The sequence below is a fragment of the Ailuropoda melanoleuca genome, chromosome 4 (genome assembly GCF_002007445.2).
Source record: "Ailuropoda melanoleuca isolate Jingjing chromosome 4, ASM200744v2, whole genome shotgun sequence".
NCBI lineage: Eukaryota > Metazoa > Chordata > Mammalia > Carnivora > Ursidae > Ailuropoda > Ailuropoda melanoleuca.
This window is the reverse complement of record NC_048221.1, coordinates 71,815,112-71,833,422: the sequence shown is the minus strand read 5'-3', so window position 1 is coordinate 71,833,422 and position 18,311 is coordinate 71,815,112. Positions and strand designations below refer to the sequence as shown.

The following is an 18,311-nucleotide window of genomic DNA, read 5'->3' as shown; positions in this document are numbered from 1 at the left end:
AAAAACTTCCGGCCGGAACCGGAAGATGCGGTCATACACACAGAATCCCGGGCCTTCTGACTCGCCGGGCGGGAAGGTGAGCTGAGCGTCCGCCTTGGCGGTGTTTCCGAGGGCTCGAGTGAGCCCGGCACCTGGGCTCCGGTATTTTTGGGGCCAATTTAAAAAGTTCGGAGCGCTCGTTTGGGAAATAACATCCCTTTTTTAAGTGAGAAGTTTCATTACATTTTACGGTCTGCGGTCTGTATCTTCCAACCTTACACCCGGAAAACCCCTCCTAGCTGCCGCGTGTCACCTGGCGCGTCTTCTCAGTCAAATTTTAGCTCTTAGCGCGTAGGGGCAGACATGGGAAAACCCAGGCAAACCTAGATTGTCTCTATACCTCAAGTTATCGAAAATGAGGGAGGAAGCACCCTTTTCACTAGCACGTCATGGCCTTGTCTGCATCAACCGCATCCTTAGCAGTGTCTCTGGCATATAGGAGGCGCTGAATAACACTTGAGGAAAGGAATGAATGAATGGGAACCCTCTAGGCAACTTTCCTCAAACCTCCCACGTGCCAGAATGTTATTAATATAATGTTTGTGGAATGGGAAACGAGCCTAGTCTCGCTGTTTGGGGCTCTGGGTTCTAGCTATGTAAGTAGAACATAGGTTTTCCCTTTGAGTAAACCATTTCACCTCACTGGGTCTCAGGCTTCTGATTCATTAGGGGGGGAAAAAAGGAGTATCTGATTTCTGAGGCTCTTTCCAGGTGTATTACTGTATTTTTATTATGGAGGGATCTTTGCTGACATTTCAAGCACTTTTTTGTACTCAGGGAAACTTCTTTAGGTACCTCTTAAGAAGTTGTTCCCCTCTGCTCTTCTTAAGATTTCTAATTGTGGTTTTCCCAGTTTTAATGTAATATTTATGTGTGTGCAGGTTTCTTCACCCCCCCTTCCCTTGATTTTTACCTGCCCTAGTTTAGTGCCTCCTGCCTTACTAATATCACAGCAACTGATTTTGAATATGCTCATGTGTCCGCAGAGAAAAGACAGCTTTGCAAATGAAAAATTTCAAGCCACTAAGAATAGGAATGTTCTTCTGTACCATCACTCTTTCAAAAACAAAAAAATAATGAGTGCCATGTGTGCTATTGCTTAATAGTGATGGGGAAAAAGGTATACTCTGTAGAGACCATGTTGTATATATTCTTAGGTTTGTTTAATAAATAGTTATAGAGCAGCTATTAAGTGCTAAGCTCTGTATTATGCAGAAGTGAGTAAGGCAAATGTGGTTTCTTTCTTCATGGTGTTTACTGCCATGAAGTAAACATGGGGGATGCTGACAATAAACAAGGATAATTATAGATTGTGTTTTATATAGTACTGTATGAAGGAAGTAAATAGGGTCCTATAATAATATTATACCTGGTAAACCCATTTTAGGCCTGAAATGCTGAGCTCTAAGAGATGAGAAGGAGCCAGCCTATTGAACAGGAAGTATAGTGTTCCAGGCAGAGTGAACCTGAGATGGCAAAGAATCATGCTTGTTACAGTGACTGAAACAGTGTCTTGACTGTGGCTGAAGAGCTGCAGCACATGGTAAATGTGGTTAGAAAGGTAGGCGGGGGTCAGTCCTGTAGGGCATTTTGGAAGGTCATGGTAAAAAATATGATTTGGTTCTAAATGGAGAATGGAGTGGGAAGTCATTGAATGGTTTTTAAGCATTTTCTAAATGATCTTTTGGGTTGATATGTGGAGAATGGGTAATAGAGGCAAAAGGGGAAGCAGGGAAGCCAGTAGAGGCTATTATAGTAGTCTGAATAAGAAAGATTGGAGACTAAAGGTTCACTGGAAATCATAGAAATTTAACCTATATTTTGATAGAAGAATTTATGTTACTAGTAGACTGTGGGAGGTGAAAGAAAAAAAGATTTGCAAGGCTTTGGCTTAACAAATGAAACTTTAGAGGATGATAGATGTATTCAGTATCTTGGTTGTGGAGATGTATATACCTATGCCAGAATTTATGAAGTTTGTACACTTTAAGCACGTACAATTTATTGTATGTCAATTATAGCTCAATGGAGCTGTTAAAATTTTTCCAAGGTTCTGGCTTACCCATTCATTTAGGTGGATGATGGTGCCATTTACTGAGATGGGAAAGACTGGGGCAGGAATGGGTTTTAAAATAAGAAATGGTGGGGCGCCTGGGTGGCAGAGCGGTTAAGTGTCTGCCTTCGGCTCAGGGCGTGATCCCGACGTTATGGGTCGAGCCCCACGTCGGGCTTCTCCGCTGTGAGCCTGCTTCTTCCTCTCCCACTCCCCCTGCTGTGTTCCCTCTCTCGCTGGCTGTCTCTATCTCTGTCGAATGAATAAAATAAAATCTTTTAAAAAAAGTAAAAAATAAAATAAGAAATGGTTATCAAGATTTCATTGTGGATATGTTAAATTTTAGGTAACTTTGAGACATCTGCATAGTTTCATAGACAGTATGGATAGTTTATTATGTAAATCTGTATCTTAGGCAAGATTTGGGATGAAGGTATTAGGGTTGTTAATAAGTAGGTGATATAGAAATTTAAAACCATGGACATGGATGGAATTTTGTTAATCTAACAAATTCTATGATAAAAAGAAAGGGAACACGGGAGGAGAAACCGCTCCCAAGAACATTGGTTTTGAACTGGAATATGTGTATCCTTGGGATACACCTGGCATAGGCCATTTTTAAGAAATAATTTCTAGGTCCTTAGTTTCTGTATATACTCTTTCTAAAACCGATCAGTCTGAAATTGACCTATGTGCTCATGCATAATTTTCTTTTCCCTTTTCTTTCTTTTTTTTTTTCCTTAAGAGAAAGCATACATGTTCACATGTATGAGGGGAGGGGAGAGGTAGAGGGAAAGGGAGAGAGAGAGTCTTAAGGAGGCTCCGCACAGAGCTTGTTACAGGGCTAGATCTCATAACCCTGAGATCATGACCTGAGCCGAAATCAAAGTCTGAAGCTGAACTGACTGAGCCACCCAGGCGTCCCCCCTCCTTATCAAACTCATATTTTTCTACTTGTCAAAAGACAAGTTTACATCTTACTCATCTTTCAATGGTAGCATTGCTTCCAGGGTGTCTAATTAAGGGGCATTTGGAAATACTTATTTCAGGGAAGTCTTTAATAGTTAATCAAAATTTTATGAGACTGCCAAGGGTTTGTCCACCCCTATTTTAAACACATTTCTATTAAGGTTGAAGTATGGAGTAAGAATTGGTGCATGGTGGTCTGTAAGGGAATGTTCTGAATTCAGGTACATTGTAGAATGGGGTGTTGGGAGTAGATGATTTAGTTGGGTTGTTTGTTGGGAAACTTAGTATGTTCAGGTTTTTATTTTGGGGTTCGTCAGATTGTCTAGAGAAGAGCCTTTCCATTATCCTCCCTAGGAGCTTAGTGGGAGAAGAGGACTGCGGGAGGGGTCCCCTACATTTTAGCATTCAGTCTGTATGGTTCCTATCCCACAACTATACTTGCTGTCCTCTAGTCTGGAAACTGTTTTATCCTCTCCAGTAAATAAACTCCAGATGTTTTCCTGGGGCAGTTGCTTAATAGGATGAAGTAGATTAGGGCCTCTAGAGATATTTCTTTGCCTCAGACAGCTTATACCAGCCCTTAGTCCTTTCATCTGTAGTTCCAAGGTATTAGGTACTGCTTCTTGTGATTTTTTTTTGAGGATAGTGGAAAGCAAATCGGTTTGCTTCTGAAAAGCTCCCGCTGCTGACTTGGAATTTTAATTTTTATTGTCTGTCTTTTTGGCTTTTAAAATTTTGAGTTATGCCTTGGAAAACTTTTATTCCCCCACCTCTACTCCAAATTATGAATATGATCATCTTTATTTTCTCTAGTACTTTTACAGTTTTATTTTGTACATTTTAAGTTATTAGTGTGGAATATATTATTGTCCAGGGTGTGGCAGTAGGTCTTAAATACTTGTTTTCCTCCAGAGGGATAGCTTGTTGTCTTAATACCACTTATTGAATAATTCGTTTCTGCTCTGGTTTGAAATGCTACCCCATCATACACTGGGTTTCTCTATTTGCATTTTTGTTTTATTGTGGAAGAGTACATGTGACACAGAAATCAAAAGTTACCCATTCCTTTATGATGAATATCTAGAAGCACTTCTTTGAGAAAGGATGACCTGCATAAACATAAAATGCCACAAAAAGGGGTGAAGGAAAAGATGGAAGACTATCCTGCCTACTTCCTGGAGACCCTGTTCCTTTTGTTCTCCTGCTTCACTCTGAGTGCTCTCTTGTCTATTAGTTCTGCACTTATTGGACTGACTTGAGCTATAGAACTAGGGCACATGTTCTGAAAACCTCTTTGGTATTTCTGTGAGGCATTCCTTTCTTCTCTAACTGGAAGTTAGAACCAGAGGCATTATAACATATGACTGGTTTAGAAACTTTTTTAAAGGGTTCCAAGCATGTCAGAGTCTCGTGTAGTTTTTGTGGTTTGACATACACTCTTTAGGTAATAAAATTTATTAGCTAAAGTAAATTTGCTTATTTCCTATATTATAGGATGTCTCTGGTTATTTGTCTCAATTTTTTAAAGAGCTAGGCCTTGGAATTTGGTAAATATTTTCTAGTGACATTAGTGATTATTTTTTTATTTTCAAATAAGTGTTCAAAATGAATGGATTATCTTGTTTTAGGAATAATCTGGCTGCTATTCAGTCCATCAATATCATTTATTTGACTGCCAACTTTGTAGATAGGCCTTTCCTTTATATTGTGAGAAGATACAGAAGTGGGGAAATACTTCTTACAGTTTAATAAAGGATTTTATAATTTGCTGATTGATGAGCCATCTAATAGCACTTGTGGTATATACTAACATATAACTCTGAAGAAACTAAAAATTGTCACCCTGTTGGAGCTTACATTTTTCCAAAGATGGTGCATACTCATCAGGCTTTTCAACCATTTGAAGGCTGTTAGGTGCTCTTATAGTTGGCAGCCGTGTAGGAAGGGAAACCAGTGGTAAGGCTTTTGAATGCTTCTCATTTTTTTTTTCCCTGTGGCATTTTTTAACAGCAGAGCTATTGGAGCATTGGTTTTGAATGGCATATCACTTGGTAGACAACATAAGTGATCAGTCATTCAAGTGATTTAGATTATGCTGATTTTAATGTTCTGTTTCTTCCAGATGTCATCATTGCCAAGAAGAGCAAAAGTAAAGGTCCAGACTGTGGTGTCCAAAGATGAATTCTCTTCCTTGTCTGAATTGTAAGCATATTGGTTTCATATGGGGTTAGGAGAATGATGTATATTTTAAGGAAGAATGCATTTTGTCACTTATTAATGTAAGTCATTTGGTTGACGAAGGCTGTATCTTTTTCATTCATTCGTGAGACAAATGTTTATTGAACTCATGCTTGTGTCTCAAGCTCTGTTTCAGTGTTGGTGTTAAACAATTGAACAAGGAGAGAGAAAATAACCAACTAAGTATATAATATGATATTTACACTAGAATGTAAGCTCCCTGAGAGCAGGGAGTTTTTTATATTGCTTCAGAGCAGGGTTTCCCAAACTCAGCACTACTGATCAGATAATGCTTTGCTGTGGAGACTGTCCTTTACATTGTAGGATATTTAGCAGCATCCTTGGTCTCTACGAGCTAGATGCCAATCACATCTAGTTGTGACAACCAAAAATGTCTTCAAAGTGACCAGATATTCCCCATGGGGGCAAAATTGTCTCCTGTTGAGAACCTCTGCTTTACAGCACTGTAGTGTTTGTTCCCTGAAGATATTTGTTAAATAAGTGACTGATTAATGTTAGACAGTAATAAGTACTCTAAAGGAGCATAAAATAGGGCAAGGGATAGCGTGGTCAGTGGTTCTGGGCAGGGGACATCTTAGATATAGTATTCAGGAAAGTTCTTTTGGAGGATGTGGCAAGAGATCTAAATGAAATTTATAAGTACAACTTGCAAAGATCTGGGGGTGGGTGTTCCAAGTAGAGGGAACAGCAAGTGCAAAGACCCTACGGCAGGAGCAAGCTTGGTGTGTTCAGGGAACAGTAAGACCACTGTGGCCAGATAAGAGTCACCAAGGCAGAGAATGATTGGAAATGAGATTGGAATGGGCAGGACCTAACAGGCCATGACAGAGCATTAGGGCCTTATTTGAAGTGGTGTAACTGAACCACTATGAGTTTGCTCCTTGGTGAGTCACAGGTACACCAGGTGGAGTTGTCACGCAAAGTAAACTTTATTTGCAGCAAATACAGAAATCACGGGGAATAGCTTTCAAAGCTTCCAAAGAAAGTGAGTGGGTACCTTTTGTTTAAGGTTAGAATGAATATTTAGATAGGAAAGCCTTGCCATATGTGTAGAGGCAGGCATCAGGTCATGCGTGCGCCTTAAGGAATCATGCCTGTACATACATTGTACCTCATGTAAATGAGGCTGAACCTCTTCTTTGGACGAAGATTTTAGTATTATGTATTTAGTATTATGATTATGATTATGTATTAGTATTATGATGAGGTAAAGGTAATTGCCAATCATTCCAGGGGTTACTCCAAGGTCCATCTGCACAGGCGCGAATCAGGGGTTTAGCTCGAAGGGTCCGAGTGGTCTGGGCTAGTGAGAGGTCTTGTCATGGCAGTTGCCATCACCTGAAAGGTGGTTTCGGGTTTCATTTGCCTGAGTTAAGAGGTAAGCTGGAAAGAAGAGCTTAAGGAAGAATGTAAACAAAGCAGGTGGGCAATAAAGTTCAGGTTTTGGGGTCTAGCTGGTGACAGTGGCTTGAGACAGGGATGTGACGTGCTCTGGTTAATGTTTGTAAAAGATCATTCTGATTTCTCGGTGGAAAACAGACCATAGGGGAGTCAGAATGGAACCAGGGGGTCAGTTAAGGAGATTACTATAGAAGTCTAGGGTCCTGGAAATGAAAGTGGTGAGAAGTAGTCTAATTTGGTATATATTTTGAAGATAAAGTAGACCAGATATGCTGATGGATTAGATTTTGGGTGTGAAGGAAAGACAGGAATTTGGGGAAGACTGGAAGAGGATCAGGTATGAGGGTGGTAAAATCAGGGGTTCTGTATTGGACTTGGTAAGTTTGAGATGATTGTGAGGCATCCAATGAAGGTGGGTATACAAGTCTTGAGCTCAGATCAAGGGGGAGATAGAAAATTGAGATTCCTCTCTATTCCGCTATCAAATAAGATAAGGTCATCTAGTTAGAGAGCTTAGAAGAGTGCTGAGGACTGAGTCTTAGAGGATCCCAACATTGAAAGGTTGGGGAGAGGAAGAGCGGTAAGCAAGGGGACAAGGAGAAGCTGGAGAAGCTGCCAGGGAAGTAGGAGGAAAACCAGGGGAGTGAAGACCTTGGGAAGACCTGAAAGGTGTGAAGGATGTGTCTTAAGGAGTGTGGGCCGGATGCCTGTGATAGGTCAGGTATGGTTAGTGGGAGATGACCAGCTGTCTTAAAACGGCCTCACATATAATAAAATAATACCTGTTCTTATGTTTTTCTTTCTGACATCTGAAAACCCTTTTGTGTCTGTCATGTGACTTTTGCAATGTTCCCCTGTGAACTGGGGTCTGTGCTCCTGCTGGACAAAACTGAGGTGGAAGGAAGTCGTTCTGCTCAGTTTGGAGATAGTATGAGCAGATCCCTGGTTTTCCGTTTCCTTAGTTTTCTAATTCTCCCTCCTTTCAGTGCCACTGCTATGTGTTAGGTGAGTTTAAATGATTTTGTTTGTTTTTGCTTACTCTTGGGCTTTAGTTTCCATCTGCTTTTGAAGAGAACTCACTGTAGGGGGACTATCAGTGGCTTGACCTAGGAGAGCATAATGTAAAAAAAGGAGTCATTTAATCAGGGTTTTGCCTCCAGGCAGAACTTAAACCTTTCGAAAAGTCACATATCCCTGTTCGCTAGCCTTAGTGAAGGAAGTGGTTGTCCTTCCCACTAATACTGACCTTCTACATTAGGGGTGGACATAGATTTAAGTGGGTTGGCAGGAGCATGATGTTCCTTTACCAGCGTTCATATGGCTATTTTTCCTCTGCTGTTGCTGAGCTTGATTCATGGGTTTTTAGAAAGTACTGTAGCTACACCTGATGCAGACTAACCAGGAAATAAATCCATTCTGTGAAAGGGAAAAACAAAACAAAACGGTTAATTGAAGCGTTTGGAAGGGTCTTGGTGCTGGCTTTTTATGTAATTTAGGGTGTTTCCTAGAGCCGTTTCCCACTCCTTACATTGGTTTGAATAACCTTAAGTAAATTTGATTACCACTTAGGAAATTGTTTAAGCACTTTTCACTGTCATAAGGGCAAACCTTACAGTGACTGCGGTGTGACACCACCCAGTAAATTGCTTAAGGTAATAAATGGTTTCCTCTGTTTTGAATATATGTGTGTGTGTGTGTGTCTGTATGTGTGTCTGTATGTGCATATGTGTGCATGTGTGTGTGTGCTGGGTGAGTGAGAGGGGAATGGAGAGACCTGTGATTCATAGCGTATCAGGGGCTGTTTTTACATTGGTCCTCGATCAGCTCTTGTTTTAGTACTTAGCTATATCTGTTCATAGCCTGTGCTCACAGCACTCCATTTTATATTAAACACCTCCTACCTTATTTTTCTTTCAAGAAGCATGTCTCTTTCACCTTTAACATTTGGCTTCATTTTTCCTAGAGATTTTTCTGTCAATTTACTTCTAGATCATCTGCTTCTGAAGAAGATGACAAGGAAGATAGTGCCTGGGAGCCCCAAAAGAAAGTCTCCAGAAGTCGTAAGCAACCTGTTCCCAAAGAATCCAAACCAAAGAGGGTGCCACGAATGAAGAAGACCACCCAACAGATCAGTGATGGCTCAGAAGGCGTGGCTGTTAAGGAAGAGCTGGTAGGTGCTTTAGTTGGGTGGCGGGAACACTGTAGTGCTTCCCTAATTGGTGATGCTACTTTGTCCTTACAAACAGCAGAGCAGAATAAGTAGTTGACAAAAGTACAGGGCAGTGGCATTCCCTACCATGGGCTGTAGTAGTATTTATCATTAGACCCACTGTGTTGGAAGTGAAAGAATATTTATCAACTGACATATTGATGTATTTTGCTATAAGCAAACACTGTATCTATACTAATCTGGATTAAAACACAACAACAATAAAGTATAGGCTTTGTTGCATTACAAAAAGAGTTGCGCATTTCCAAAATTATTCTGTGGTATTCCTTTAAGAAACTGCTTCCATAGTACATTTGAAAAAACACTCTTTTAATATGCAGTAGAAGCCTGACTTTCCAGGGACACATTTATTGTGTATAGTAGAGGGCATTATATTGTACCTTGCTGTACTCTTAGTTAGGGCTTTTACTTAAATCAGTCTTTCTCCTGTTATCCAGTACCTCTGTTTCCTCATCTTTACATGCAAGCTTTTCACTGAACGTACTTAAATGGGTGAGCAGGCTTTACCTATAGCTGAGAAAGTATTGACTTCTATCATCTTTTTGGCAAAATATGGAGATTCTTCATTAAGTGTGGCATGGCTGCACCTAAAAGTAGCTTGATTTGCCTAATCTACAAACTGTTAGTTCAGTGGTTCTTGGTATTAGGGTCATAAACCCTTTGAGAATCTGAGAAAAAGTTATGAACCCTCTCTTCAATAAAATGTGCACATGCCTAGCCTCTAAATATTAAAACATAGAAAGGTACAACTTAAGAACCCTTGTCTTGGTGTTTTCTTGATCCTTCCAGTGATGCTCGGTTATATGCATATAAAAAAAAAACTCGAATAGAAAGTCTTTCACTTAAGAAACATTCTTGGGGGGGGGTTTAGAATTTCTTTCAGAATTGCCAAAATTCACACATTTTATACCTCAGTGAAAGCACATTGAGCATGTTAGAAGACTTCGTTTCGTTAGGTTTGGTGTTCTGCTCTGCTGTAGCCACCACCGAACAAAATAATTGAAAACCTTATTTTGGGTAGAACTAGAATTGGTAGCCTCCTTATAACTTTAATTTTAGCAAACATCATAGGTAAAATTAATCATTATTTAGTCTCTTCCTCTCTTTGTTGCTGGCATTTACAAACCCACTGGCCATGCCATTCATTGAAGACTTTAGCTCGGCTCCACTGCACATCTCCTCTCTGCCACCTTCTGCTGTTGTTCTTAGTGCCCTACGCTGGGATGAACTCCCTGATGCCCTGTGTTCTTGGTTCTTCGGCCTCCTCATCTCCAGGGACTGTGTCTTCTTCTTGCCTTCACCACCCGTCTCATGAACTCAGCCTGAATCTCGCCATCATCAGAAACTGTGCTACTGACATTCCTTTCCAACCATCCTGCCTTCGGAGTACTATGTCACCATTTCCTGTTCTCCCAGCTCCCTGTTCAGGTGCCCTCATGGCCACACTTTTACAGCCTTGTCGCATCTTCTCCTTGGTAGCTCCCAACCCGGGGAGCTTGAAAAAATGCCAGTGTCGAGGCCCCTGTCCAGACCAGTTAAATCTGGAAAGAATTCTGGGCCTCAGGGGTATTACTTTCCGGAGGCTCCTCAGGTGACTTCCGAGGACAGCCGGGGCTGAGGGTTACGACCTAATCCTTGGACTCTAGCGCTTCACCACATCTGCTTCACGGATCACTATCAGTCAGCCCTTTTCTTGTCCTACCTTACCTAGTCTAGACCGCATAACGTCTCATTTCAATCATTTTTTATTAGTCTCACCAGTTTTGCCCGTCTTTCCTTCAGTCACACATGACCGATCAGACCCGACACTGGGTGAGCCATCGCCTCTGCTCTGCCAGCACCGAGCTGCAGACTGTTGCTGAAAACAAACTTGACCTGATTTGTTTTCCTTTAGATTCATAATCTCAGACCTCAAAATTACACTAAAAATACCTGGTGGACTCATTCTTTTTCTCCAGCAGATTTGTTTTTTCCAATTTTTTATCTTTTCTTAAATATCGTCAATTCCTTTCTCTCCCTCTCAGCTGATGACATTGCCTTTTACGTATTTGAGAATGCGTGAAGCTCCACATTGTCTCACAGCTAGGCTAGCTATATTTGCATTCCTCTTCTGTCCTGTTATGGTGGAGGAAATGTCATCCTTCCTGTCCAGGATTAGTCCCACTGCTGGAGCTGTCATTGGTGTCCCCTCTTGCTCAAAGTCTTATGTGTCTTAGTCGTCCCCTTTCTTTTCTCTTTTCTCTCGTCAACTTTTCTTCCAGTGGCTCAATTGCTGCAGAGTATAAAAATACTCTTTTAAATATAATTTTTAAGAAGCCTCCCTTCAACTCCTTATCCCTTTCCAGTTGTCTGTCAAGCTCACACTGTACAGCAGGAGCCAAGGCCAAGGCCTGCTGACTGATTTGACTGGAAAAGACGCAGTGAGCTACTTTTTTTGCTTTAGACAGTTGACTGCTTTCAGAGACAGCAAAAAGAAAAATAGTCAAATTCTTCTTGAAGTCTTGGGTTTAGTCATAGGCTACATAATAACCATGTGGAGTGTTAAGGCTGATTACAAAAGCAATGAAGACAGAAAAAAATGAACTTCGATTATTCAGTCGGCCAAAGATTCAGGTTGAATATAAGGAAGAAAAACATTCTCATGGAGGCCTACTAAACTTGAGTATATCACTGAGAGAGGCTGTAGAATCTTAGAAGCTTCATAAAATGGAGAGATATTTTTCTCTATGTTTTCAATAGTTTAGTTCTACCTTTTTCAAATTTTTGGTCTTTGAACCCCTTTACACTTCTAAAACTTATTGAGGACCCCAAGGAACTTTTGGTTATGTGGGTTATTGATATTGATATTTACCATATAAAAATTAAAAATGAGAAATTAAAATATTGATTAATTTTTTAAAAAAACTATTACATGTTAATGGAGCTAATTTTTATTTTAATGAAAAATAAGTGTATATTTTCCCAATCAACAACAAAAAAAATTAGTGACAAGAATGATATTGTTTACATTTTTGCAAATGTCTTTAACGTCTGACTTACTAGAATATGACTGAAGTGTATAAAAAAAACCCACCTCCACAAAGAACTGTATTTGGAAAAGGGAGACGTGTTTTAAAAGCTTTTTCAGATGGATATTCTTATTTGATGTGGTACCAAAACTCAATAAGTGGTAGTTTCTTAAAAAGTTTGTTTCATTGTGGAATCTGATACCATAATAATGAACTTCTTAAACTCTACTGCATTAAAATCCACTGGTTCGTGTTATTAGTGGGTCTTTTACCCATGCATGGTTTTGTGACATATATTGGTCATTTGGAAAATATCGGTTCACTGATATATGCAAATCTTCCAAATGTTAGCATCTTTCATTATCTGATATCAAAAAAACACATTTGTTAATATAACCTTCAGTCTCATCACAGCGCTGGGAAGCTGTCAAGTTCACAGTAGATACAAATTATCCAAAATTCTTATTTTCACTTTTAATGCCTAAAATTAACTGTTGGTTGCAAATGTCAGGTGTTTCCTTAAAGTGACAGTCTCAGTTCATTTCTGAAAAAATGTCCACTAGATACCCAAGTCTGAATAACCATAGTTTGTCAGTCATTATTTCAAGTAAAAATTGTGCTTTATGGAAAGAGAAGCTGGTTCAGGTCACAACTGAAATGGATGCACAAGAGTTTTTGTTTGAGACGACCACTGCACATGCCTATGCACTGACATGCAGCAGAAGTGTTTTACGTATACTGACCATTTCAGCATAGAGTATTAAAAAGGTGTGTTTTCAAGGATTGAAACCTTAAAAATTAATACTTTTTAAAATTAATTAATTTATGTAGGCTCTACCCTCAATATGGGGCTTGGACACAACCCTGAGATCAAGAGTCACGTGCTCTACCAACTAAGCCAGCTAGGCACCCCTAAAAAATGAACAATTTTTTTAAAAATTTTTTTTGAGAGAGAGAGAAAGAGAACAAGCGAGGAGGAGGGTCAGAGAGAGAGGGAAGAGCAGGGAGCCCGATGCAGGGCTCAATCCCAGGACCCTGAGATCACTACCCGAGCTGAAGGGAGACACTTAACCCACTGAGCCACCCAGGTGCCCCTAAAAATGAATAATTTTTAACTGCATTGTTAAATGAAACTCATTGTTTTACTGCCAAGTGTGTGGCAGTGAAGGGAACAGTGATTGCTACCACTGCTTGATGCCATTGCTTTGGGGTTTGCTATCATTGCTCTTCTACTATCAGTGAAATGTCAACAAAAAAAGGCAAATTGTGTCTTAGCATTATTATGAATGGAGTGTGACCTCGCAGACCCCCTGAAAGGGTCTGTGACAACACTGACAACGCTCGGTAAATCTTGCCTGAAGGCTCCACGGAGGATACCTTTAAGTGTCTTTATGATTGTTGACTTTTCTTTTTTTTCCCTCATTTTACTTTTTCTTCGTTTCTTTGCTTCCTTTTCCCTCTCCTAGGAGGGGTAGATATGGTAGCGGTGTAATGATGGTGGGATCTGCAGATGTGTTAGTGCTTACCATCAGCCAGGCAACGTGCTCAACACTTCGGTTTTGTGAGCTTACTTAATCCTCACAACAGCCCCTCGAGGCAGGTGCTAATACTATCCTGATTTTGTAGATGAGAAAGCCAAGGGAAGAAATGTGAAGTGATTTGCTCATGGATAATAAATAGTACATGATGGAACTGGGTTTCTAAGTTAGCAACATGATTTTGTCATCATTTCAGGAACCGATATATCCCTCATGGGTGGTTTTACCTTAGCCATGCTCATAAGAGGGATGTGTAAAACCAGAGTGCTGATTTAATAATTAATGATTTGATATAATGATCACAAGGACATGAAATTTTTCTCACTGGTATTGTCTATCCTCAGAGGCTGGAGTTTGGAGTAAGTAGGCACTTAAATAAGAATCAGAAATTTACTCAATGAGCATGGATCTAGATTGGGAAAATTAGATAAATCCATTCTTTTGGATTTATTGAATGCCTGCTGTGGTCTAGGTATCACGTTTGTCACGATGACATCAAATGTTTTAAATGCACAAATCTAAGGTAGTCTGATGTATCCATCTCACAGGAGGGCTGTCTTACTATTGGGACCAAAATATTCAGTCTGTTTGCTAAGCTTTCCTTTTCCTTGTACATTGCTTAGAAGATGCTGATCATACTTGCTTTTTACAGTTCCTGTTTTTCTGTTCCTCGGTGGCTGACAGCCCTCTGTATGGTTGACACCTTCTTTCTTTTACTATATCAAGTCATTTGGTCAGGTTATTATCAACTAATTACGGACTTAGAAGTCATTCTATTTTTATATCTCTGTTCTTATCCATTATGTTTCAGCTACAGATATAATATTCAGGGATATCTAATGTACATCATTTCCAGGTTAGGTGGTAGTGGGTGGGTAGTAGGATGGGGATGCTCTTTATTGTAGTTCCCAGTATTTCCAGTAGTCAATAATTCTGGAAAAATACTTGATAGGAGAGAAAATTGAATTTTGACTGAAAAATAGTTTGGGAGTTCTTCTTTTATTTGAGTTTGTGCCATCTGCATCTACTTAGGTAACCAGAAACAGGCTAGCTTATGAAATTGTAAACTCCATACAGGTAGGGTATGTTATTTACCATTCCAGTGCCAAAATGAATGCCAGGTGTCATTCCTTCACAGCCGAGCTGTTGTGAGGGGTGAGGTGGTGGAGAGTGGCCCCTGGACACTAGTGTGGACTACTATGTAGATTCCTCCTAAAGGAAAATTCCTGACACCACTGTGCTGTCATGCTGTGTTTTCTGTTCCTAGCCTTCTGCATAAATTGGTGGCAGGTATAGTCTGTTGAGTTTTATGAGTGTGTGAGTATTACTTTTCTCCTCCAAAGGGTTGGCTTTTGATTGCAAGTTTTAAATCTTGTTTTTTCCAGCATGCATAGACTTATCCTTTACTCATTTTAGAAAATGAAACTTTATTTCTAGATTTAGATTCACATGCAGTTGTAAAAAATAATACAGAGATTGTGTACCCTTTAAGTTCTTCCAACGGTAACATTTTACAAAACTATAGTAAAATATCACAACCAGGATATTTATATTGATAATATTCAGGGATCTTATGAGATTTCTCCAATTTTTTTGTATTAATTTACTTATGTGTTTCTGTATGTTTAGTTCTGTAGAATTTTATCACCTGTATGCATATGTGTATCCACCATCCAGAATGGTTCCATCACCACAAGGATCCCCAGTACTGCCTAGTATTTGCCTTTTTGTAGCCATACCCACCTCCCTTCGGACCCTTACCCTCATCTGTGACCCCCCCAGTAACCACTAATTTTTTTGGGAATGTTATATAAAGCATAAATCATTAATGTTATGTAAATTATAAAGTATCTAATTTTTTGCAATTGCCTTTTTCCCCATTCAGCATAGTTTCCTTGAGATTCTTCCAAGTTATTGTGTGTATCAATAATTTGTTCGTTTTTATTGCTGAATAATATTCCAGAGCATTTGGTTTTTACCTTTTAATTCTCATGTATTCTATTTGTGGTTTGATAGAATAACTCTGTGGCTATTGCTGATGTTGATTTGGAAGACAGAAAAAATAAATTGGAATGCGTGAAGACTCTGAAAACAGCAAAGACAAAACGGAAGAATTCATCTCAGTCACCTTTGGGTCAGAGGACCAAAAAGCTGAAAGCTGATGAAGAAACAAACATGGCCAACACCGCAGAGACACCATCCACGAGCACCATGTGGGAAGGTTCATGCAAGAAGGAAGAGAATGAAGATGACTTTACATTTGGTCAGTCCCCTTTAAAGAAAATGAAGACTGAAACATGTCCTCAGGGGCAGCCCGTGAGATTTCCAGCAAATGCCAAAAGCATTAAAGAGGAGGTGGAAATGAACTGGGACATAGTACAGGTATGTGCAGTCATTTTAGTTTGTTGGGTTCCTTTGTTTTTGACTAGGATAAGAGTGATTTCTGGAGGCTTCGGCCACTGGCTCCTGTCCTAGGTATGCTGTTTTATGTTGTAACTCATCATCTTCAGCTCTTGAGCTAAGAGCTGTGACCTCAGGCAAGGTGGGTCTCTGCCATGGTATTTTGGTGAACATGCTCTATATAGAGAGATTGCATCAACAGATTGGGCCCTCATAAGTTCATTGTGAAGGTTTTGTTTTGAACTTGGACTGTATTTCCCTATAAAAGTAGTGTGAGTGATTAGGACATTGGCCATTAGTACAGCTCTAATTCTTAATGTAATGTTGTAATATACAGTAAACAAGGTCTAGAAATTTCTTAGGAAAAATCTTTCAGAATTCCAACTTGAGCAGCCTTGGATTTCTTCCAGTTCCTTGTTTGTCTTTAGGAATGGCAGAGAAGACCTGAAGAGGGACTTTTAAATGGTGATTCTCAACCTTTTGTCTGTGCCAGCACACTCTAGGGACATTTCAGAATTAATTATGGTAGTGCCCCTCAGGGTAGCTGGGTGGGATCTTCCTCCCTGTCCTTTGTCTCATGGTGATTCTGATGGGCACTTCTTCCTCTTCTGTGAATTACTGCTCTAGAGCCCAGGGCCTCTGCTAGCCCCAAGTACTACTTCTCAGTCTGGGACTAGCTGTGTGTTACCTTTTTCTTCAGAGGGATTTTTTTTCCCATGTTGTCTCTTCTGTTACCTATTAGTAGAATATCACCAGTAATTTTTAATTATGATTTTTCTTTTTTCTGGCCCACTAAGGAGTAGAATGTTGCCTCAGAGCTTTCTTCTCATCCTTGTTCCTGAACTAAACAGTCCATATTTTCTTGGAGAAACAGTGTATTGTTAGGCTCCATTATACCATCTTTTCTTTATTCACTTAGGCCTACAAGGACATGTTTTAAAAGGATGGGTCATGGACCACCTGCATCAGATCACCTGGCTTTCTTAAAAGGCAGACCCCTTGCTTAGTTCCAGTTCAGACTCACAGGGCCTGGTCGACATGTCCCACTTCCTTTTCCTTTCTCTAGCACGTAGAAGCTTATGTCTCTGCTGTTGACGGAGATCTGCCTCTAGTAGTGGATAGTCAGCAGGAGAGAGGGAAGAAGGGTTCAGAGACCGTGAAGTCTCTTGCAATGTAGAGATAAGCTCTTCAAGGTTAAGGGCTGCTTACTCCATGACATTTTGCTTCACACCTATCCCCTGATCTGTGTAACAGAGAAAGAGATGAACATATTCCTGCCTTAGCCCATTATCTCTTGGTTACAAGTAATACAAATCTACTTCCAATGACCTGAAACAGAAAAAAGTTTATTACCAAGGATACGGGTCTTTCAAAAATGGAAGGGACAAAGTGTGATCAAGTCTCCCAGAGACCTTGAACCAGAAATTGGAAAACTGTGAGGACTTGAGGAAGGCACTTTCTCAGTTTTCTCTTTCTTTTCAGTTCCAAGTATTGTTTTCTCCTCCTCCTCCTTATTGGAAGTGATTTTTTGACACTTCAAACAAGTCTGCTCTTGGGATCTGGCACTCCTTGCTTGTGAGTTGGGGGAAATGGCTGCTACAGCTGCCACCTTCACCAGGCACCCTGACAGCTAGTAAGCTCAGCATTTTCTACATGGCTTTAGGGGTTGCCCGGGGAACTTTAGGTGTGATTTGCATTTGGGTTTTTTTGTTTAACCATATGCAGTCCTCTTGTCCAACCTTGAGTTACTTTTTCAGACAATTCTTGTGGTATATATGGATTTCTTTTCCTTTCCTTTCTTATTCCCCCAGAAACAGCAGAGAATAATTTTGTCTTGGCACTGCATTCCTGCTTCCAAACATGGATGACAGCAGTGGCAGGTGTTAGGGGAGAGGAGACTGAGAAGAGTGAGAGTCACCAGTGCTGAGTCCAACAGTCAGGAAGGCCTTGACTCTGGATGAGGACCAGACTCATTGAAATGCCTGTGATATGTATACTATGTGCCACAAGACAAAGTATGTGGCCAAGTTCTTTGGGGAAATCCTGAAAGATACCTAGTTAGTAAGGAGTTGTCAATGGAAATTAATTGTATAGAGATTATTAATCATTACTAATTGATCCTGTGGGAAATGTCATTTCTGTTTCCTTCATTCTGTGTGCTGTTCCCCATAGCCCCTGTCCACCATGTCATCATGATCCTTTTTCTTTCCCTACGTGGTATGTTTCTCAACTCTGAAAAGTCAACTGCTTTTTCAGGAACATCACCATCTTGTTTAGGGAGGGAAAACTGCATTGCCAATACTTAAGTACTTAAGTCACTTATAGACTTTATGTATAAACATACTTTTTGTCCATTTCTTACTCAGACTTTGGGGATTTCTGGATCCCTTGAGCAGAGGCAACCTGTTCTTCAG

General features: G+C 40.1%; 1 protein-coding gene across 8 annotated transcripts in view; it reads left to right on the top strand.

Annotated features, from left to right (window-relative positions):
* Positions 1-21: 21 nt before the first annotated feature.
* The window catches only part of SRBD1 (S1 RNA binding domain 1), a 208,689-nt gene continuing 190,399 nt past the window's right edge, over positions 22-18,311 (top strand). For all 8 annotated transcript variants that reach the window (XR_004624865.1, XM_034659076.1, XM_011236753.3 and 5 more), the window contains exons 1-4: positions 22-76; positions 5,184-5,263; positions 8,711-8,891; positions 15,514-15,879. Coding sequence is in view for 7 of the 8 variants with exons in the window: in XM_034659076.1 (XP_034514967.1) it covers positions 26-76; positions 5,184-5,263; positions 8,711-8,891; positions 15,514-15,879 (678 nt within the window). In the remaining variant the exon portion in view is untranslated. The remainder of the gene's footprint in view (positions 77-5,183; positions 5,264-8,710; positions 8,892-15,513; positions 15,880-18,311) is intronic.